The 25,000-nt window shown below is 37.1% G+C and overlaps 1 protein-coding gene across 1 annotated transcript in view; it reads left to right on the top strand.

The window, feature by feature from the left end:
- LOC144968942 (uncharacterized) overlaps positions 1-25,000 on the top strand; it is a 301,950-nt gene that overhangs the window by 255,705 nt on the left and 21,245 nt on the right. The window contains exon 4 of the mRNA XM_078907826.1: positions 3,980-4,034. Within this exon, the coding sequence (XP_078763952.1) occupies positions 3,980-4,034 (55 nt within the window). The remainder of the gene's footprint in view (positions 1-3,979; positions 4,035-25,000) is intronic.

A 25,000-nucleotide genomic window follows, 5' to 3' on the forward strand; every position in this document is an offset into this window, starting at 1 on the left:
CTTCTTCTTCTTCTTCTTCTTCTTCTTCTTCTTCTTCTTCTTCTTCTTCTTCTTCTTCTTCTTCTTCTTCTTCTTCTTCTTCTTCTTCTTCTTCTTCTTCTTCTTCTTCTTCTTCTTCTTCTTCTTCTTCTCTCTTCCTCCTCCTCCTCCTCCTCCTCCTCCTCCTCCTCCTCTCCTCCTCCTCCTCCTCCTCTTCTTCTTCTTCTTCTTCTTCTTCTTCTTCTTCTTCTTCTTCTTCTTCTTCTTCTTCTTCTTATTATTATTATTATTATTATTATTATTATTATTATTATTATTATTATTATTATTATTATTATTATTATTATTATTATTATTATTATTATTATTATTATTATATTATTCTCTTTCTCCTTCTTCTTCTTCATCTTCTTCTTCTTCTTCTTCTTCTTCTTCTTCTTCTTCTTCTTCTTCTTCTTCTTCTTTTCTTCTTCTTCTTCTTCTTCTTCTTCTTCTTCTTCTTCTTCTCTCTCCTCCCCCCCCCCCCCCCGCGCTCTCTCTCTCTCTCCTTCCCTTGCTCACCTTGTAATATAACATAATATTTCCTTTTCTTGTTTGCCCGAAGAAGGCCAAAGGCCGAAACGTCGTTTACTTTGTGTTGTATCTTTTACAAGAGTCATTTTCACTCCCTTTATATTTCTATACAACTGGTTAACAGCCGCTTTTAGCGAATGGTCATTGATTTATTTCAAGAGTAAAACTTCAATAAGTTTTAAAAGGTCAATTATTATATATCAATGATTATGGTCAGTGAGGTCAAGTATTATGAGATGTTGTTATATTTAGCTGTTGGTAATTTAGCGTTGATTTCTAGTGTCAGGATGTCACGATTATGTTCCGCCATACGGTTATTAATTTGAGTTCCGTAAAGAGTGTATATATATATATAAGTGTGTGTGTGTGTGTGTGAGTGTGTGTTTGTGTTTTGTGTTTATTGATGTGGATTGTGATTCACACACACACACAGAAAGAGAGACAGAGAGATAGAGAGAGAGAGAGAGAGAGAGAGAGAGAGAGAGAGAGAGAGAGAGAGAGAGAGGGAGGGAGGGGGTTGTAAATTCTTTGACACTAGTGTGTGTTTGTATGTATGTGTGTGTTTGTTGTGTTTTTTTTTTTTGGGTGTGTTTTGTTTGGTTTTTGTTGTTGCTGTCTTTGCTTTTTTTATTTTTTTTTAAGAGGGGGCGGGGGGGGGGGGGGGGGGGTGACTATATGACTGATTGTAGTGAGAACAAGGTTGATAGATTGACGGATATATAAAATTGATATAAACAGGTGGGTGAGTGGGGGTTTGGGTGGGTGGATGAATCGATGGATGGATGGATGGGTTGGGAAACAGACACACACACACACACACACACACACACTCGCGCGCGCACACACACGCACATACACACACACACAGAGAGAGAGAGAGAGAGAGAGAGAGAGAGAGAGAGAGAGAGAGAGAGAGAGAGAGAGAGAAAGGGTGGGGGGTCGGGGAGATTGTGAATTTCGTTGACACTAGTGCGATTGTGAAAGAGTGCGCGTGTTTGTGTTTGTGAGATAATGATGATGGTGACGTGACAATTTAATCAGATCAACTTCTTGTCTAGTGTGATGTAAGACGTCTGTCTGGCCGGAAAGAACAAAATTGGAAAGAAAAGAGTTTTTATTTATTATTTCGAATTGTTGTTTTGCGCAGGCCCAGTGTCTACAATTTGAAGGAACAGAAGAGAGAAATGGGGGAGGTGGGGGTTATCGCTGCATTAGACTAGAGAAAGACTAGGATACATACACAAACAATGAGGGTGGGGGTTTAGAGAAAGTGTTTTTCATACATACTCATCAATATAAGCGCGCTGACTTAGAGAGAGAGAGAAAGAGAGAGAGAGAGAGAGAGAGAGAGAGAGAGAGAGAGAGAGAGAGTAGTAGTAGTAGTTCAGGAGGTCAAACGAATGTCCCAATTTCCGTGACCCCAGTACAACACATTACCTATATAATTAATTGCGTCTATTCCGCACACACCGACACACAGCCACACACACACACACACACACACACACACACACACACACGCATACATACAATTACACACACATACATACACTTGAGTGTATCCTAAAGTCACCCACTCCGAAACAACCAGAATTACCACATTTGCTCATTATTGGCAACTACAGAGCGGGACGCTGACAAATTATCCTGGCCACAACGTTTACTGGGTTATCATAATGTGACCCAACATCTCAGTCCGGTAATACGTCGGTGTGAACCGTTGACTTAAAATAGAATTATTATATCCCTTTGGGGGATAACGATATACGATTCTTACACTTGTTTTTTTGGAATTCCGGACGTGTTCCCAACCGCTGCACGAGCTTGCGAGTACGCGTTGGGAATAAAGTTCGAATTCCAAAACGCAGGAGGACCAGGTGACTCAAAGATGGGGGAATCACACACCATTAGTCACCTTTGTCGACACGCTGGCTTGGCTTTGGGCTATTCTTGACACCACACGGGGAATGGTATCATTACGCGTTACTATTTAGGGAGAGGAGTAGAATAATATGATTTTTAAAAATTATTGCGCTTAAATTCCGAACAATGCCTTTTTGCGTCCTTGGGAGCGCGCATTGGGAACAAGTTCCGAATTTCAATCACAGGAGTTCAAGAACCTAATTGTTATAACTCTCCTATAGGATTCAATAGTCGTAACGTCACTTCCTTCCTAATGACGCTTGGTAACTTAGTAACACTGGCTCTAAACTATTGGAACAATGGCGGACGCCCGTATGAAATATTTCCCCGGCGAGCATAAAAGCGTATCCAAAGGGGAAAAAAAAACAACATAAATTTGATCAAGCTTTGACTTTTACACTTTCTAATCACAAGGCATATGAAAAGTTCTAGCCAGCATGAAGAATAAAAAGTAATGATTTTCTTTGTTTAGAACCAAGATGGCCGCCGTTGCCGGGCGGCGTGGCATCAGACTACTAAATCCAATTACACCACCGTATTTCTTTTCAAAATGTTTTTATTTTTTTTAAAGAAAAACAATCTTGCCCTAAATGTTTTAAAAATGTTTCGTAAGAGTCTGATTTCATTGTTTCTGAATGAAAGAATAGAAAAATGGTACTGCTATATTTTAGTTGTATTTTACATTTGACAAAGTTTGTTGGATATCTCATTGGAGTTGGTAAATAATATACAACAGACGCGGATAGAAAAAAAAACACAAAAAACAACCCAATAATAATATAGCGATGAATATATTATATTCATATTAAAACAGCGATGGAGTTTCATCCGGGTTTTATTTATTTTTTTCTATTTACGAGTTGAGTTGTATTTTATAGTCTGATAAATAATAGTCGGGAATCAAAATTCTAATTAAGTTTAGATTTATATTTTATAGTCTGATAAATAATAGTCGGGAATCAAAATTCTAATTTAATATAAATGACAGGTTTGTTGTTGTTGTTGCGTTTTGTTGTTGTTATTGTTATTTTTTTGTTTTGTTTTGTTTTTTAATTGAATCATGCCATTCAAAGCGATCGTAATTGAGAAATAGGCTACAATGCGTTTTATAATGATTTTGATAATGGTTTTTATAGTCATAAAGACTGGATTATTATAGCTATGTTTTTATTTTAATATGTGTTAGTTGTGTTTTTGTCCTCGTCGTTATCGTTGTTGTTGTTGTTGTTGTTGTTGTTGTTGTTGTTGGTGTTGTTGTTGTTGTTGTTGTTGTTGTTGTTGTTGTTGTTGTTGTTGTTGTTGTTGTTGTTGTTGTTGTTGTTGTTGATGATAATGATGATGATGATATTGATGATGATGATGACAATGATGATAATTGATGAACTCTTTGTCTTTGTACTTTTGTTGTTGTTGTTGTTGTTGATGATGATAATGATGATGATGATGATGATGATGATGATGACATCGATGATAATTGATGAACTCTTTGTCTTTGTACTTCCAGGGTAATGCCACACTCCATCTGTATCCCTATCTGGAACCCCTACGTCAAATCGAAGGTGAGCAAACAATACATTTTTAACCAAACAGAGAGTCGCTTTGAGCATTGTGTGAAACAGAAATGAATTTAACATCCTCAAATTATTTTTTTTTTAAATAAACACCATACACGACAAGAAGCGTCTCAAACCGTAGCCATCGTAAAGTTATAGATAGTATGCGCTTGGCTTTGGAGTTCACAACATTGCCATCCGGAAGTATAATGGACCAACATACAAAACTATGTGTAACCATGAACTTTTATAGTCAGGTTAATACAGTTTAGTAAGAATTCCTCATAAACGCGGATGGCAAAAAACGATGACAAAGACCTGAGTGACGTCAACTTCGAACTGTCTATAGCCTGACACCGTCGCCATCGTTAACATGATAAATAGCCTGACACAAGAACACTCGAGGACTGGCAGTTTAACGTCATTATTTGGTTTTAGCACCGCCTAGTGAGTTGTCGTTAGTAGAGCTCAAAGAAACAAGTTATTTCATTGATTGAACTATTGAATACAACTCACGATTTGTTTTCTTTTGTGGCAAAATACTGGCATTTTGACGTCATTTTTTGGTCAGTATCAGGCCATAACTTTACAAAGGCCACAGTGTCAGGCTATAACTTGACGATGGCACGCTCAAACTCAGCATTGCGATATTGGCCTAAAATGTTCCACTTTACGCAATTTGTTCCTTTTTATTTTTGAACCTGTGTTACGAGAATTCTTTGTCGTCGTCGTCGTTGATGTTGTTGTTTACATTTCGCGTAAGATTTGTTTTAATAAACTTTGTAATTTGTTATAAATTGAATATTTACTCGGACTTGACCTCGGGGTTAAATTGCAGTCAAATCAATGCTCTTCCCCATCCCTCGAATTTTAGAAGTACTTAGTGACACTTTTTTTTCATATCCATTGGATAAGACGATTATCTCCTGCAGAGTGCTTTCTCTTAGCCCTTACTCAGACCCAGCCGCAGGGATAGATGATCAGATATTTTTAGAAATCTTTTATTTTTTTTGGACTCTTCGAAGATTCGATCCATTTAAACATTTTGACCAGGTAACTTTTACTCAATAAAGTATCAATAAATTAAGATGAGTGCTTTAGATATAGGCTTCTGTCGTAGGTACTCTGGAAAAACCCATAATATTTAAAAATTTGTCCATAAAACTCGTCCTTCAAATATCGATCGTCATTTTAATCGATAGATATAATTTGAAGGTCGAGTGTTTTGGCCAAATTTTTAAATTTGGGGTTTTCCAGAATACAGCAGTATCTATAGGATTTAAAGATTTCTGTTCAATTTCTGGGCAGGTCATCCTATTGATATTTCGAGTAATGAATGAAACTGGGCAAAATATGACAAAAAAAGGTGTTTTGTCGGTGGAGTAGCTTTAACTCACTCAATCCTAGAGATTTTTGCTGCTTTTCAAAATTGGAAAAAAGTGTATTAAAAATGATCATGTACTCGTACATAGCTAGTTTTATTCAATTATCATTAACATGTAAAAACGAGAAAAAAAAATAGCTTTGATACTACGCCTATAATTTGTCTCATAAAATTGTAATAAATAGGCATGGGGTAAAAGTAACCCCGGGTACACTACGGATATAGTCGGTGTTAGGGTTGAGTGAGTTAATGATGATGTCCTGACTCCGTTGTTTGCCTTCTATCGATTGATTTCAAAGCTCCATTGGGCTCATTGCCCAACAATACCATGGGCTGTTTGGTCATAAATGCTATTGTGTCTTCATATTTATAGTTCAACTCCCCCCCTTCTCGCTCATCATCACCATCATTATCTTTTCCCTCGTCGCCATCGATAAAATAATAATGAAGATAATGAGAAGAAGATGTTATTTTTAAAAAAAATATTATTATTATTATTATTATTATTATTATTATTATTATTATTATTATTATTATTATTATTATTATTATTATATTATTATTATTATTATTATTATTATTTGTAAAATACTACTACTACTACTACTACTACTACTACTACTACTACTACTACTACTACTACTACTACTACTACTACTACTACTACTACTACTACTACATACTACTACTACTACTTCTACTACAATTACTATCACTACTACTACTACTACTACTACTACTACTACTACTACTACTACTACTAGTACTACTACTACTACTACTACTAGTACTACTACTACTACTACTCGTAGTAGTAGTAGTACTAGTAGTCGTAGTTATGGTGGTGGTGATGGTTGTGGTAGTAGTATTGTTGTTGTTGTTTTCGTTTTCGTCATTAATTTGAATGACAGCGTATTCGTCCTTTCCGCCATTCCCTTTTCCTCTATGATTAACTTCCTCAATTTTACCCGTCCTAATTTTTGAAATTAGAACACCTGATCTCTTTATAAACCATATCTCTCTCTCTCTCTCTCTCTCTCTCTCTCTCTCTCTCTCTCTCTCTCTCTCTCTCTCTACCCCCAACCGCTGTCTCACTCATTCCCACTCCCACCACCTTCTTCTTCTTCTTCTTCTTCTTCTTCTTCTTCTTCTTCTTCTTCTTCTTCTTCTTCTTCTTCTTCTTCTTCTTCTTCTTCTTCTTCTTCTTCTCCTCCTCCTCCTCCTCCTCCTCCTCCTCCTCCTCCTCCTTCATCCCGTTCAACCTCTCCCGTACAATATTATACCAATCTTTCTTCCACCTACTCATGTTCACTCCCTAACACTCCGCAATCCCTCGCACACTAATAACGTTATAAATAATAACGTGTATTTCATTTGTTTGCAATTCTTTTTTAAACTGGATATCTACGGCATAATTTCCTTCAAATCAAATATATAGCGTATTCCGTGGGCGTTTTACATTACTAAATCTTGTCTAGAATATCACCACTCTACAATGCTAGCTCTTATTACAAGCATGCTGTGCTCTGCTGATAAAACTCCACATTTTTTCTTCTTCAAATTTTGTCTAAGTTATGTTATGTTTTTTTTTTTTTTTTTTTTTTTTTTTTTTTTTTTTTTTTTTTTTTTTTTTTTTTTTTTTAAGGGTTTTACGGCGCTTGCAACACATAAAGGTCATATAAGCGCCAGTAAAAAGGAAGAAAATGGGATAGTAAAAAGTTCTAGAATTACAATTAAAGCACAAAAGAAAAGGTGAGACAAAGGGGAATTGGTTCAAATAGGGAACAGATGTAGATTCCAAGAGCACACTATCAAAGTACTTAGTTTGAGATCACCCACAAGCACAGGCCCGAACTAAGAGGAATACACTCAAATGTTTACAAATTATATAATATAATATGCAAACTAAACGTAATACAATGCATAACAGAGAGATGATGTTTCCTCTGAAAATCAATCAAGATGGCCCCGACTTGTCATAAAGCAGTCACAACCATCAAATGGCAGTGAAGTCCACGGTTTAATAGTTTTGATAACAACAAGAGATGAAGTGAGTAGGAAAGTGCCAGAAGGCAATAGAGAATCAACATTTCGCGGCGGTGATGGGGGTTTGAACCCACGACCTTACTGGTACGATAAATCAGGACATCGACCATGTGGTACTTCACTGTCCATCAACATCCATAGAGGGCGGCTATCTTGCTATCCACAAAGCTGATGACGACTACATCAAATGGCTGAACGAGTCACACTTGGAGGTGTGAAGACCATACGACACTACTACTACTACTGGTACGACAACTCCGCCTGGCCGGGGAGAGCGTGACTCTACCGTATGAGCTATCCACGATCAATAGTTTTGATAAGTTTGGGGACATTTTAATCAATGGAAAGTTGGAGTCCACTGTTATTCCTGACCAAAATAAAAATCGTGTGATGTCCGCCTGCTTTTACTCATAAGATGGGTTAATAGAAGGATTTTGTCTTCAGGCCATTCACTCGTCTTGGGATGATTCGGAAATCAGTTTCTTTTTCGTTCTTCGTTGTTGTCTTGGATAATGGGATTTTGGCTTATATTTGAATTTCTAACATTTCAGTTTTTAGAATCAAAGCAGAAATTGACTTTGTTCTATCTCTCTTTCTTTCTCTATCTCTGTCTCTCGTAATATAATCACACACATACATACACAGACTCTATAGAAACAGTTTTTTTCTTTTTTGTTTTGTTTGGTGTTTAATTTAGTTTTGTTTTGTTTTGTTTTGTTTTAAAATGTTTTTAATAAGGACTTCGTGACCTGATGCTGCGAAAGCTTGTCGTCTGCTATAGTCTGGCGGTATCGATTTTTCCATCATGGTATCGATACCCTGGCCGGAGGCAGACGGGGAGCCCAGACCAATCTTATTACGTCTGGCGTCTGCGACATTTTATGTCGGCGAGAAGGGACAAAATGGGTGGGGGAAAAACTAAAAAAAAAAAAACCAAAAAAAAAACATGGATGGAAAATGTGGAAAACAAAAGATAAAATAGAAATAAGAATAAATAACCGACTAGACAGCATCTCAGTTTTATCTGAAATGAATGGTTTTGAGGATGGGTTTTTGTGCGTGAGCTCCGCTCCACATGTGCTTTTACATCGGTGCAAGAAAGGACGTCTCTATTAACCATTGCACTTTTGAGACCACGTGATCTATGTTTGGCAGACACGCGTCTATAATATTACGAATTAAAAGTCGAGAGTCACGGGGTTACACGTGAACAATTTGTCCTGTGGTCATTCTTCGTCACAAGTCAAGATGAGTCAAATAAACTTATTCACACGGAGGTATGTGTTTAGTGAAAGTGTTTATAGCTTAAATAATTTATTTGTTGAAGTGTTTATATACCGCCATACTCTGATCACAAACATTATGTTCTTCTACACTTTGATTCACCCCCCCCCCTCCCCCTCCCCCTCCCCCCCCCCCTCCCCCTCCCATTCTTTTACGTTAAACATAGATCGATTACGATGACTTTCAATATGTCCAAAAATATTTTTTTTTTAAATCTCAGACCTGATGCATCTTAATTTTGTACTTATTATTTCTGCTCCTCCTCCTCCTCCTCCTCCTCCTCCTCCTCCTCCTCCTCCTCCTCCTCCTCCTCCTCCTCCTATGCCTCCCCCTCCTCCTCCTCCTTCTATGCCTCCCCCTCCTCCTCCTCCTTCTCCTCCTCCTATGCCTCCTCCTCCTCCCCCCCCCTCCTCCTCCTCCTCCTATGCCTCCTCCTCCCGTTTACGTGGGCGCAGAATTCTATATAACAATGATATTATTATCGTTGAATCGCCGGATCGTAGAGCCTAGAGTTGACTTCAAATTAAGTCAAATAAATCGATGACGAGTGACATTTCAGATTTCAAACTTAAAAGAGCAAACAAAACACGCTTTAAGCTCACTGTACAGGTTAACGATGCTTTTACATTTAACAATTCAATATTTTTTTTTCTATATAAGTTGTATTTTCCCTTACATTGTAAATTCAAGTGTCTCTCTTTATATCGTCTCATCGTTGACCCATCGTCTCAAAACGGTATGATGTCAGGATGAAGCTGATGCTTTGAAATTAATTTTATAATGAATTCCTGTAATTTGAGTGAAAACATATCTATATATATATATTTAAATATTATATTATATATTGACTACCGGTCAATCCATCCATTTATGTATTTGTCAACCTACCTATCTATTTATCTCATTGTATATAAGTCATATAATATCTATTTTTCAATGATAATAACTGATCTTTATCTATTTCCTATTTGACGGTGAGACTATTGTCTATCTATGAATGCATGATATGATATATAACATTTATACTGTTATATTGATATAACAATATGTATTCGAACGCCCACGTATTTCATTACATCAAATTCAATCTTTTTAATGGTTTGCCTTTCTGCAAGCTGGAAGCCTACAGCATAATATTCTCTCTCTCTCTCTCTCTCTCTCTCTCTCTCTCTCTCTCTCTCTCTCTCTCTCTCTCTCTCTCCCTCCCTCCCTCCCTCCTCTCAACCCCCTCCCCCCTTCCCCCATACTAGTAAAATCGATCAAATAACTGTACGTGTTCTTCTTGATCTCACTATAACGTAATATTCCTATCTGCTCATAAACCTTTAGTTTTAAATATTTTTTAAAACCTTTTATCGCCCTAATTAGGTTCAAACCCGGGGCCGTGCGGTGCCGAGTCAAACAGCTTAACCACTATAGTCACCGTAAAAAATTGTTTTTATATAGCGCTGTGTTGGAAGGCGCTGTTTTCATTATTTTCTTTCCGTTTTATATTTATAATATTGGTGCTCAAACTATGTTTCTTTCACATTTAACTGTTCAACAAGACCTAAAAATGGTTCTAATATTTTTTCTTTCTTTTTAACATAGACTCTGAGAATAAGCAGAAAATCTATAACTTTCAAAAACAAATTTAATTCACATTACTACAATCTATTTATAGAGTAGTATGATAATGTATTTTTTCCCCTTTATGATGCATGAGGATTCCTTGTAAAAAAAATTTAAAATTGAGCTTTATATAGCGCAATATCCACTAAATGTGCTCAAAGCGCTTTACAAGGGGTCCCTGGTCAACAGCAACATTTCACATGTAGGACGGGACATGCCGCCTGTTAGGCGATATTACACTTTTTCGGACAAAGACAACGCTGTTAACGGCCAGGTACTCATTTTACACCTGAGTACGGTGAGAGAAAGTGAGTAAAGAGCCTTTTCCAAGGACTCAACTATGCGCTGAGCGCGAGGCTCGAACCCAGGACCTTCCGATCCGAAAGCGAGTGTCATACCAAAAGGACACATAGCCGCACATTGCAATATCCAATATCATCCCATGGGGTTGAATGTCACATTTTCATCACGTTAAAAGCCAAGGACAAAAAGATCAGGGATGTTTGGGGATTTTTGTCTGCTCTCGGTTTCTGTTGTGATGTTTGATTTATATTGAAAGGTCTTTTTTATATTATTTATACGACATTGCATGGAACAGTTGTTTTTTTTTTTATAATAATATGATAGTGCACGGCGCCTTTTCTGTGCACTAGAATGGAAATGTTTAATTTTCCCCCATTAGATTCACAGACTTTTGGGGGCGGTGGTTTGTGCAGAAAGGTAGTCTGGACGATTTGTTGTTACTTTTTGTCTTGGTTTGTTTTGTATTGTCACTACCCCCCCCCTTCCCCCCCCCCACCCCCCCCCTAAAACCCCGCAATATTATAATGGCCGCACATGCATGTGAGTAAATTTCGTTTTTTTACATAGACATTTCTCTTGAAGAAACTAACTATCGGCAAGATGAAAACGCTGACCTCCCTCCCCCACTGAAATATGTCCAGACGCCGATGGTTATGCTTTTTTGGTATCCATTTAAAACGATGGACAGAATTTGTATCCTTGAAAAATACTCCGTTACGTTTAATAAAGGAATTCAAGTGGGTCATCCCAATGGCCTGCTATCCAGAGAGATGGACATTGTCAGGACCCAATTTCTTGAACATCTTGATTATTATTACTCGCTGGTGCCCATTTTTGTCTGCAATGGAAAGACTGAAATTTACGGGGTTACAGTAAATGAACGCTTGAAATGTTTGAGGTGATGGACTGTTGTTGTACTGTACTCGGAAAAAACAACCAACAAACAAGTTTTAACAACTTTGGCCAGAAGACTCATTCTTCAAATATCGATCGATTAAAGTGAACCTCACCTTGTCAAAAAAAAAAAAAAAAACCCCCAGTCAAACGGACACTTCACTTTTAAGACGTTGTTTTTTTTTTTTGTTTTTTTTTTTGTTTTTTTTTTTTTGTTTTTTTTTTTTGTTTGTTTTGTTCCTTTACAGAGTACAACAGTACCGGACCGTGTTTTTGTGGGTTTTGCTTCCACGAGTAAGTAGATAAAATGGCAACTCGAATAAGATCTTGACATTTGATATATGAAAATATATTATCTAGGTGTTCTGTGTTCGTTTCTCTCTTGGTGGATTTGGCGTCCATTTGTGATATCTAGGTCTTTGGAAATATTTTTTTTAAGGGTTCAAAAGAAAAGATGTCATTCCTTGGTAAGGCGATATTTTCTCGGTTATTGTTTTGGAACTGGACATGTTGCAGGTGTGTTGTGGAAAATGGGTGTTGTGTGTCGGCTCTTCACCTGGTAGACTTGGTGGTCACGTGTGTGTCAAGCTGCCTGATGAAGAGCTGTCCTCACGGCATTGCCAGATACAAATTACAAGAATGGAACATAAACTTATACGTCGTTGGTGGTGATAATATGAATTATCTCGTGGTATGATATTTTAAATATCATAACATCACACAGAGTTCCTTCTTTTGGTGATCTCTCTCTCTCTCTCTCTGTCTCTCTCTCTCTCTCTCTCTCTCTCTCTCTCTCTCTCTCTCTCTCTCACACACTTTTTCTCTGTCACAAAATGGTATATGTATTGTAGCATCACGTCTTGCAGACATTAGCGCTATGACTTTGGTTGTGGCTAAGTCTCGGATGAGCGTAATGCGGTTTGAGCAACATTTACAAAGAGTATTTCTCAGAATTTGAGCCATAAGGCCCAGGACCCGTGGTACAGCTTTTGTAGCGTTAAAATGCCAATAAGAATTGCTCGTCACTTTTTGGAGAGTACGACCCTGTCTGGTGCAAAGTACTTTTTTTTTTAAAACCAGATCCTACCGGAAACAGGTTGTTCCTTACTTTGATAAAGCATTTTTGCCAGAATACTTTTTTTTACTCGTGTATCGACAGATTAGAAGAGTCACAACTTGTCAGATAGTCTTAACTCTCTGCTTACCAGCTATTTTCAGAACTTTACCCGAAAACTTCATACTCACCCAACACAAAAATATATTTTTTCAAACAGACTAGCATGAGTATATTCTATATTTTGTTCAGAAAAATGAGCTCTGTAACACAGTGTTGAGTTTTTTATGGCTATAACTATAGCAAAATGAAATCAGAATAAGAAAATTGTTGGCTGCATCGTAACGAATGTGACGATTTTCCTATGGGTGGTAAGCAAGGAGAGGGTTAAACTGAGACTTCAACTTAAAATATATGGATTTAACTGCGTTTGATTTCCTTAATTTACTTATCTAACACTATTAATTCTGTTAATGGTTCGGGTTACCGTTATTTAGCTATAATATATCGACCGAATTGTTAGTGTGATTCATTATGACTATAAAATTGGACAGGGAGAGGACACGAGGCGACTAAAAGCCAAAAGATCCATCCAAAGTTGGGGTCCTTGTGACCACTATCCCTACTGGGTTCCAGAACCATGGTCTGCGTGTGCGTCATCGCTCAGACGGTTGTGCGTCATAGACGAGATGGAGAGAGAGAGAGAGAGAGAGAGAGAGAGAGAGAGAGAGAGAGAGAGAGAGAGAGAGAGAGGGACTGTCTGGCCCACTTTTTGTGTGTCCCACTAACACCTGATTGGTTTCCTGCCGTCTCTACGGTATAATGAAGTCTGAGTGCCCCCCCCCCCCCCCCCTTCCCTCTCTCTCTCTCTCTCTCTCTCTCTCTCTCTCTCTCTCTATCTATCTCTTTTGCTCTCTCTCTCTCACTATATATATATATATATATATATATATATATATATATATATATATATATATATATATATATATATATATATATATATATATATATATCCCTCTCCGATCCAATCATACTTTTATCACATTAACTCTTTGACCGATATTCAGTTAAATAACACTGACCTAAAAAAAAAATTTTAAAAACTTTCCATAATGAATAATGCGATGTAACGTGACAATCAAACGCAATCCAATTTTATTTCACATTGAAATTTCAGGTTTGAGACTTTTTGACAAGTTGTGGATCATCGTAATCTGTCAATACGAGTAAACGTATTCTGGCCGAAAATAAAGGTGCTTTACCACATTCCTTGTCATGATCCGTACTCAGTAAAAACACAATTTAAAATTTTGTTCAGAAAACTCATCCACTAATAAATATCGATCGATTAATTAGAACGACTCTCATTTTGGCAAAACACTCTCAAACCTGGGACTTCGCGAAGTAGGTACTTCACCCCGCTCGATATTAATAGACCTGTAAATTCTCAGTCAATTAACTGAAATCAGTCAATTTGTCAAATTCAAATATTTAAAAAAGGAAAGAAATAAAAAAAGAAAGAATTCACAAATCGTAGTCGAATGACCGTAAAATAATTAGGAGTGTTCCACAGCGCTACGCATAGCTCATGGGGACCGTTTATGTTAACGATGTATATATTGCCAAGACAAAGCGACGCTTTTTATAAAAGGCGTGTCTGAACACTTCCCTGGGTATTTTCACACATCCTTCGTTAAATTATTTTTTCACTTTCCAATCCGTCGTGATTCCAACTGTAGCCAATTTTAACTGAGCCACCGAGCGATAAATTTCACTGTTTCATCTAAGCCAAAATTGACCACATTTACCCTTCGAGTCTCAAAACTATGATAAAGTAAATTGCGAAATGCCGCAAGTCCGTTATGTAGACATCTTCAAATCGAAAGGTAGAATAGATTGCTACAAGCACATTTCGATTGCCTCACGTTGTAAACAAACTGGTTGACCGTTTCTTCACTGATTGAGTACCTGATCATAAGGAACAATGGTAAGTAGCCTAATTAATTCCCGTGCAAATCAGGACGTTTTCTGGCATTGTTTTGCTCAAGCCCAAGCGAGCTTGCTGTTTTGTGGCGATTTACCTTCATTTCGATTCTTTGAATTTTTCCGCTACGCCTGCCGAAGTTTCTTCTTGATAATTCACTTCTACTTAATAATTCAGTGTATTGGCCTGAAGTCATATTTATTTAAGTTTTTTTTTCTCTGTCATTTACTGATTGAAAATCAAGTTTGCTCATTGCTACATTATTCTAATGTTCTCACAATGGCTGAGCTGTCTGTTCGTGGATCGCAATTCAGACTTGTCGAGCATCGATAAAGATGTGAGTCCCATGAGGAATAAATTCAATTGGTCATGGCTAGAAGTTAAAGATGATAATGGTGATTATTTTTCTATGTCAAAAAAATTCCAGAGGCAGGAATATGACTTTGATGAAGTCATCTTTACCTATATGAATGACATGCTTATTTAGCATTCCTTCTACATCAAATTATGGCAGTCATACTTCCAGTAAGAAATAACACCCACTATTTTGATATATTGTATTTATCACTCTCCTCTCCAATGATGCCCTTATTTTAAAAAATAATAATTGAATCTTCAGTTTGTCGAAGAGTTTCAGTCAATTTTTATAGAGCTCATTTACAGGTCTATATTAAATGTATAAGTCGCTTTGTCAGTCTACGACTCCAATTAAAGTATGAAGTCATCATCATTGTCCTTCTTTGGACCAGAAATTAACCAAGTTGGTCATTTTTAACATTCCTTGACAAAATATCTATCTATTTTTAAAACCAGAATTTTAACATCAAAAATCAATGAATAGGGAATGAGATTATCGGAAGAGTAGCGTCCCTTGATTGGACGTCACCCATAGTCTGTGACGTCACGGCGGAAAAGTTATTAGAGAGAGAGAACGTCATGTTGGTTGTGCGCATGCGTCTCTCGTCCTCGCTATTACGAGTGAGAGGATCATTAGTCTTGCGTCGCCTTGAGACTTCTTTGAGGTCTAGGGTTTCAGTCCTGAAGTTAAGTTGAATGTCCTAATTTTCATGTTTCGACTTGAAGTAAAACAAATTTTGGCCAAGGTGTGGAATGAAGTGTTTTGTCTCATTGTGGCAGAATTTACCCAAGCAATAAATATTCATTGGCAGGCAGAGGAAATCAAAGCCAATGAAATACATATGTCTTCTTTCTACTTTTTTTTTTCTTTCTTTCTTTCTTTTCCTGTGTTCATTTGAGCAAACTGTTGTATTTAGGGAAACATTTACGAGGATATTGTATGGGGATTTAGTTTTCAAATTCAATTTTGGAAATGAAATCGGATCCATCTCACCCACGACAGTTTGCCTTTATTACCTCTGTTTCTATTCTGTCTTTCTTTTGATATTTAATAGGTGTGCATTAGTGTGTCAGTGTGTTTATGATACACATTACACACATACACAGATATATTGTGTATATGTGCACGTTCCTGTTGTGTGTATGTGTGTGTGTGTGGTGTGTGTGTGTGTCAGCTGCCCGTGGGTCGTGTCTACCAACCGACGAAATAACCCCCAAGTCTGGCATTTTGTCACGACTTTCCTGGCACCCCGCCCGCGTTTGTTGTAATAATACATACACGTAGAATGGATGTAGGGCTCTTGGAGAGAGGCTTGTCATAGCATAATAATTTATTGTCGTGGAATTTAGGCCTTGGGTGTCTGACAGACGTACTATGAAAATCACGTTTTTGAAAGTTTTGGCCTGATAACTCGTCCTTCAAATACCAATCGATGAAACCATTCAACCCTAACACCGACTATATCCGTAGTATACCCGGGATTACTTTCACCCCATGCCTATTTATTACATTTTTCTGAGACAAATTATAGGCGTAGTATCAAAGCTAATGTTTTTAGTTTTTACATGTTAATGGTAGTTGAATAAAACTATCTATGTACATGCTCATTTTTAATACATTTTTTTTCCAATTTTGAAAAGTATTAGCAAAAATCTCTAGGATTGAGTGAGTTAAAAATCTTGGCTAAAACTCTCAAACCTGGGACTTGGCAAAGTCTGGGATTTGAGAGTTTTTAACAAGATGAGTGTCTCTTTAATCGATCAACATGGTTTGAAGGACGAGTTATCTGGCCAAAAGTTTAAATACATGATTTTTTTTACAGAGTATGACAGGCCTGTGTGTGTTTGTGTCAGGTTATTGAACAGCACGGACTCTGGGAGTTTTACTGAATTGCATTTTGTCCATAAGAGAGAGAGAGAGAGAGAGAGAGAGAGAGAGAGAGAGAGAGAGAGAGAGAGAGAGAGAGAGAGAGAGAGAGAGAGAGAGAGGGGGATGCATTTATATAACGTTGTTCCACAATGCTTATCATACTCTTCATAGATTACCGATTAAAAAATCTGATATTCATGGAATATGCTCCAAATTTAACGTTTATCTAGATTTGATAAGACGTGGATTATAACAAATATGTGCAAAATACATATCTTAAAGGCAAACCGTCAGGGCTCCTAACTACTCGCTCGAACCCTTCGGACCTGATATAGGCCATGTAATGTCCAATCAGACTTCTTACAGATAGGATGCACTTGACAAAGAAGCTCGTAGCATTGCCGTCCGGAAGTATAACGGACCAACACACAAAACTGTGTGTATCCATGAACGTTTATAGTCAGGTTAATACAGTTCAGTGAGCATTACTCAAAAACGCGGATGGCAAAAAACAATAACAAAGACCTGAGTGACGTCATCTTCGAACTATCTATACTGGTAAGCCAAATTGTTCTGGGTACGAAAAACAATAAAATAATAATGATTTCTTCATGATTCGTAGTGAAAGAAGAAAACGCGCATGAAATTTGCAGACAAGTCTAATGGATTTGGCAAATGATCCTGCTGCAATAACACAGATAGGCAAATAGCCAAGAACGTCGTGACAAAATGCCATATCATTATCGGGTTATTAGGCATTACAATGCACACCCCCCCCCCCCCCAACACACACACACGCACACATAATAATATTCCTTCTCCCCAGCACCGTTATTGCCACCAGCTAACAACCCATGACAAGGCACAATACACACACTCAGAGGAAGGCCAGTCACGCTGGGCTCTCAAATAGGACTCAATTATTATTACATGTCCGAATCTAACTTACCCCTGAAATGGTCATAGTGACCCAAAGATGTAGTGACCACGTCTAAAACGGACATCTACTACTTATCGGCCAACAAACCGACACAAAACTTTAAAAAGTAAATTATTGATAATTTGTTTAGAAAACTTGTACTTCAGGTCGATAAATTGCAAGACACTCCATTCCACCCCTGTCCAACTTGTCAAAAAGTCTTAAACTAGAATCGTCTTCAGAAGTCTTAGGTTTGTGAGATTTTGACATCTAAATCAATTGACAATATAGACGTCTATTATGGATTAGTAGTATTTAAGTACAATGAAAAGGGTATGCTGTCACTGTAAGGCAGATTCCCTCAGCATTTCGTCAAATCATAAGGCAATAGTTTACCCTGAGCGACCGCTTGTTCCTTGAACGAAATGGCTTTGTATCAGCGACATCTATAGTGTATGAAGTCCTAGCTTTGTATACATTCGATTTTTTGGGATATTTTTCTACATTTCTAACAAGAGAAATGGATAATAAATAGTTCAGGTTTCAAGATATTTAATCTTCTAAAAGCACCATATTGTGAGTTATTATCTCATGTTATATAAAATGTCGCTGCAAAAACAGCAACAAAAATTTTTTTTTAAGTGATTCATTTTAAAAATGGGTAATTTTTAATTTGTATTTTTGTCTTGTTTGTTTTGTTTTATTTTGTTGTTTGTTGTTTTTTGTGTGTGTTTGTTTTGTTTTGTTTTTTGTTTTTTTTTTGTTTTTTTTTTTTTTGTTTTTTTTTTAAAGTGGTAAAACACACGGTTCTCATATTATTATGGTCTCAGGGATAAGATTATAATGGACCCATGGTGTAGGTTGTTGATCTCTAACAACCGTAGCCTGTGATGGAAGCAAAAGCTGAAGACTGCATGGTTGGTGTTCGCTGCCGCTCCTCCTTTGGACAGCTATCCTTGATATCGATGTGGGAGCTGCCAAATGAAGGGCTGTGGTTGGCACCTCTGTACCACAATCTGTGCTCTGTACCGACTGGATACGAAGACCATGCCAGTGGTTGGCACCTCTGTACCACAATCTGTGCTCTGTACCGACTGGAGACGAAGATCATGCCAGTGGTTGGCACCTCTGTACCGACTGGAAACGAAGATCATGCCAGTGGTTGGCACCTCTGTACCACAATCTGTGTTCTGTACCATAGATAACACAGATAGTCTGTGCTCTGTACCGACTGGAGACGAAGATCATGCACGCCATGACACTTCAAACACCACCAAGATCAATTTTATAATATTCTTTTTACGTGAGTGCAATTTAATACACCTGAGTCCCTTAATAGTAGGGGGAATTAGGTAAAAAAAAAAATTGAATTGTGAAAATCAGGGTTGAAAGCATGAAAATTACATATGTTGTAGAAAAATATGAAAAATCCTATAATTTATGATATAGAACCACTCTGAGAGATCAGTATTAGTGGAGATACAAGATTTTTAAGATTAGAAAATTTTGATGACAAAGTAATATTCGCAAAGACCTATAATATTTTATTATGGTGATATTATTTGTTCTATTTACTGCAGTCGTTGGGATGGGAATGGTGTTGGTCAAATACATATTAATTTGCCATCAAGGTGACCTTTTTTTTTTTTTCTTTTTTTTTTTAATGAAAGGGGAGACAATTTTTATTTTTAATTTATTTTATTGTTATTTATTTATTTATGTATTATTTATTTATGTATTTATTTATTTATGTATTTATTTAGTTATTTATTTATGTATTTATTTAGTTATTTATTTATTTATGTATTTATTTATTCATCCATTTCCTTATGTGTTTGTGTATTTATCTCTCCTTTCAAAATATTAGTGTGAATAGAATCCAACTCAGACGCGAGCTGAGAGAAATGGGGAGGAGGGGGGGGGGGGGTCTCTTTGTGTGTGTGTGTGTGTGTGTGTGTGTGTGTGTTTGTTTTTTTTCATTTATTTATTTTTATTTATTGTTTTGTTGTTGTTGTTGTTTTAAATAATTAAATGAATGAAAAGGCAAAACTTTTTATATGTGAACTAACGTTTTCTGGTCTGTGTGAGGAAGAAGAAAGACGTTTTGTCATATCATCGCTTTCTTTGATCGTGCCAATCAACGATCTTAGTAATCGAAATTAAATTTCCCAACAATTATTATTATTATTATTATTATTATTATTATTATTATTATTATTATTATTATTATTATTATTATTATTATTATTATTATTTATTTTTATTGTTGTTGTTGTTGTTGTTGTTGTTGTTTATTATTATTATTACTATTATTGTTTTATTATTATTATTATTATTATTATTATTATTATTATTATTATTATTATTATTATTATTATTATTAGTATTATTATGTTTTGTTGTTGTTGTTGTTGTTGTTATTATATTACTATATGTTATATTTTATTATTATATATTTATATTATTATTATATTATTATTATTATATTTTATTGTTTGTTGTTGTTGTTGTTTGTTTGTTATTATTATTTTGTTGTTGTTGTTGTTGTTATTATATATTATTATTGTTGTTATTATTATTATTATTATTATTGTTGTTGTTGTTGTTGTTGTTGTTGTTGTTGTTGTTGTTGTTGTTGTTGTTGTTGTTATTATTTTTATTGTTGTTGTTGCCATTGGGTGTGTGAATTGTCTTTCAACACACCATAGACGGGCGTTGATAAGACCCAGACACATTTAATCATTGAGGAGTCTAAGCGCGGACGCAAACATTTTAATAATAACATTTTGAGTTGAAAAGGGAAAAGGAACTGAAAAGAGGAGAAAAATAGATAACCAGGAAGTCTTTGAGCACGGTTCCAATATAAATGGGAATAAACTTGCTGTCGACCCCATTCCCCCCCCCCCCCCCCCCCCCCCCACCCCACCATTTCCACTTCTCCCCTCTTTAACATTTAATCATAATCCTCGTCCGTCAAAAACACGTCCGTCCTATTTTGTACATCTTTCTCTCCTTTCTTTCTATTTTCTCTCCTTTCTTTCTATTTTGTCTCCGTCCACCAAGAGCACCCCATGTCATTTTGCACATCTTTCCGTCTAACTATCTTTCTTTCTCTATTTTCTCTCCGTCCACCAAGAGCACCCCCGTGTCATTTTGCACATCTCTCCTTCTATCTATCTTTCTTTCTTTTCTATTTTTTTTTCTCTTCTTTTTTTTCTGTTTTGTCTCCGTCCATCAAGAGCACGTCCATGTTATTTTGCACATCTCTCCTTCTATAATTCTTTCTCTCTCTCTCTCTCTTCATTCCTCTCAAATCTCATCCTCCTCATCTTCTCTCTCTCTCTCTCTCTCTCTCTCTCTCTCTCTCTCTCATTTCTCTCCACATTATCTCCGTCCATTCTAGAACACACAATACATGATATTTTGTTCATCTCTCTCTCTCTCTCTTCTCCTCTCTTCCTCTCTCTCTCTCTCTCTCTATATATATATATATATATATATATATATATATATATATATATATATATATATATATATATGCTATCTACGTCTCTCTCTCTCTCTCTCTCTCTCTCTCTATCTATCTATCTATCTATCTATCTATCTATCTATCTATCTATCTATCTATCTGTCTGTGTCTCTCCTTCTTTCTTTCCATTTTGTCTCCGTCCATCCATTCATTCATTTACCCAATTCTTCCCCCAAATTCGATGTCTGGCACATCGGCAAATATATTCGTCAGACAGACTTGAGACGGCTAGAACTTTCCAATCGTACCCGTCTGGGGAGATCTCCTTCCACCACCACCCCCCCCCCCCCCCCCCCCCCCCCGCCCCCCACCCTCCCCCATAGGGCCCACTCCTCAGTCTAGACCATATCACGTGTTTGTGTCAAAAAGGGATTGGATGGAGAGAGAGAGAGAGAGAGAGAGAGAGAGAGAGAGAGAGAGAGAGAGAGAGAGAGTTATCTGCCCTTTCCCCTTAATCCTTACTTTTCCCTTCTTTTTTACTCCATAAACGCCTTTGCGTGACTCCAAACATTATATATGTATATTTTTTTTCTCTCCTTCTTCTTCTTCTTATTATTATTATTCATCTTTGACCGCCATCCGTATCTTACCTAGACGTGATTTAATTGAGCTTTATATAGCGCAATATCCACTAAATGTGCTCAAAGCGCTTTACAAGGGGTCCCTGGTCAACAGCAACATTTAACATGTTGGACTGGACATGACGCCTGTTAGGCGATATTACAATTTATCGGACAAAGACAACGCTGTTAACGGCCAGATACTCATTTTACACCTGAGTACGGTGAGAGAATGTGAGTAAAGAGCCCTTTCCAATGACTCAACTATGCGCCGAGTCTCGAACCCAGGACCTTCCGATCAGCAAGCGAGTGTCATACCACTAGACCACATCGCCGCTCCAATTCAGATCAGTTTGAAACTCGTCGTTGTCGTCGTCACTCTTCAAGTCTATCTACAACTATTTCTGTCTTCAGAGGAATTTGAAAACAAATCACAACTTTGTCCCTCAAAGCACAAAACGATTTCGTTCATATGAAAACAGACAGTAATCATCGAAATGAAAGAAAAAAAGCAAAAAAAAAAAAAAAAAAACAAAAAAAAAAGCAACATGTATTGGAAATAAAAAAATGAAAAACAAAACAACAATTGAGCAATGCACTCTTATAGGACAAATACAACATCTCGTTCAAAGAGAATACTTAGTCATGGCAGTTGGGGAAATTCATTCAGAATTAATTTTAGCTGTAAAAATAATTCTTAGAAAAAGATTTGACATTTTTTTCGGACCATTAGTTATTCCCCCACTTTTTTGACGTCCTTTGCAAAAATACTCTGGAACCCTGGTTTAGTGTTGCGATAAAACACTCAATGACGTGAAAAAGATTATTATAACATCGTTATTGTCATTTAATTTACTAAATCCTCAATCGTGAAAAAAAAAATCGATTTAGTTTAAAGATGTTTGCACGGATGAGGCCATAATCTTCAACCTGATACCAGAGCTCAGCTTTGTATGTCATTATGTAACACGTTTTGTTCCACAAAGAGATAAGCGCATAGCTAAATTGGTCAGTGTTATCGGCAGGTGTACCCACAGACTACTAGGAGCAGACCAGACAACAGCCACTTTTTAGTGGCTAATCGTCCCTGGTTGCATAAAAAAAGAAAATGGCGGCGCTCGACCTCTCGTGTTCAGATTCTTTATGGGGGCGTAGATAATGAGTTCCCTACATGGCCATGTCAATCATGTAGACATCCTTTGATGATATAAGCCTACCCTTTGATGTCTGCAGTCGCCTATTCGTTTTCTACGGTTACTCATGGCTAAACAGCCGTCAACAGCCCATAGAGAATACAGGACCTAGTAGTCTGTGGGTGTCCTGTATTCTCTATGGGTGTACCCGCATTATAAAAATGTTTCTCACCGCCACTTTGAGGTCACTTTTACTAGGTTGAAGATAAAAAGGGATAACATGGACGCATATATTTGTTTGCTGCAAGTTTGATAATCCAATTTTCTGTGATATGGAAATACTATCAAATCAAAGCAAAATATTGTCCGTAACAAATACGTTAAATCGGGCCCAGGATGGCGTTAGGCAATCAAGACCTGCTAATAATATGTGTATCTAGGTTAACATTAAATCACTTGTTGTATGAGCTCAACTTGGCTTTGACATTAAAATGTATTAAAAGGTGCAAAAGGGCGGAACTTTTCAGTTATTATGGAATAGTTACTGGTTCCGCTCTAACCGCTCTCTCAAAAGCAGGAGTTGTTACCCCCCCCCCCCCCCCCCCCCCCCCTTCGACGACTCAAAATTAAAAGAGCCTGCTATTGACCGATAATACACTTCAGACTTTCATATTTTCTCCTTTTTTTTTGGTCTTCATATTGATACATACATAGACAGTAATACCCAGTCTGACTGAGCCACCACTGTATTAATTTAAAGACGGAAGAAGAATAGAATATTATTATTGTGAAAGGACATACTGATCCGAACGGGCTGCTGCGGAATTTGGTTCCGAATTGTCTGACAGCAGAGTTCCACAGAAGAAGAAAAAAAAAGGGGGTGTGTGGGGCAATAGGGTTACTGAGGAAAATCTTGAATGTAATCTACTGGCTAAAAGAATTGGGGTGGGGTTGGAGGCAGGGGGGGGGGGGGGTGAGATTGTGTTCTTTATAAATATGTATATATATATTTTTTTTTTCTTCTTAATATTCATCATGCAATCGCTTTTTAACATATCCTCTACCCCTTTTCGTCTTTGCGTCTGTGCTGCTATGATTTATGCCCCATTATTTATGCCCTGCAAAATAAATCCATCACGCACATGCTCGCTGAATTATTTTATCCAATACCTCAAACTTGTCTGTACATGTTTTATGGCCTTTCTTGGATTGTTAATTTTTTTTCACCCCACTCCTGTTTAATATCCGAATTTTCTGAGGGCAACCGTCCTTTCAAGCAAACAAAAATAAAGGGGGGGGGGGGGGGGATGGGTGGGAAATTCTTCGTCATCTCTCTCTCTCTCTCTCTCTCTCTCTCTTCTCTCTCTCTCTCTCTCTCTGTGCGTGTCTCTCTATCTCTCTCCGTCTCTCCCCCCCCCCCCCACATACACACCCTAGGGCCTTATATATATATATATATATATATATATAATATATATATATATATATTACACATTCAATCCTCTCCCCCCCCCCCTCTCCTCTCTCTCTCTCTCTCTCTCTCTCTCTCTCTCTCTCTCTCTCTCTCTCTCTCTGGGTCATCGACAATTTCTTCCTTCCATCCCTCCCTAATGTTCACCCACCACCCACCCCCGGGCCATTCTTCCCACGTCTGGCCGACTCCTATCGATTTTGTATCACAAAACTCTGCTGATGCGGCTAAAAACCAGATTTCATCACAACAATAAAGCAAAAAAGACACCAAAAATATAAATATGTTAAGATATAAAATATAAAACAGACGACGACGACGACGACGATGATGATGATGACAATAACGACGACAACCCAAAAATAAATTATCTACAGAACATTAAAAATAAACCTAACAAAATAGAGCAAAAACTTGTTGGCTAGAACCACGAATGAAGCGAAAAATAAAAATATTCTTAGAAAAGAAAAAAAAAATCATTTTTCTGCAGCATCCTCCATCAGTCCACAGCAGGTTGTGTATCGTGACATTATGCATCCGCTTGGGCAGAAACGATTGTAAAAGGCTGCCAAA

The sequence above is a fragment of the Berghia stephanieae genome, chromosome 3 (assembly GCF_034508935.2).
Source record: "Berghia stephanieae isolate SIO BIC M18660-M18661 chromosome 3, UCSD_Bste_1.3, whole genome shotgun sequence".
NCBI lineage: Eukaryota > Metazoa > Mollusca > Gastropoda > Nudibranchia > Aeolidiidae > Berghia > Berghia stephanieae.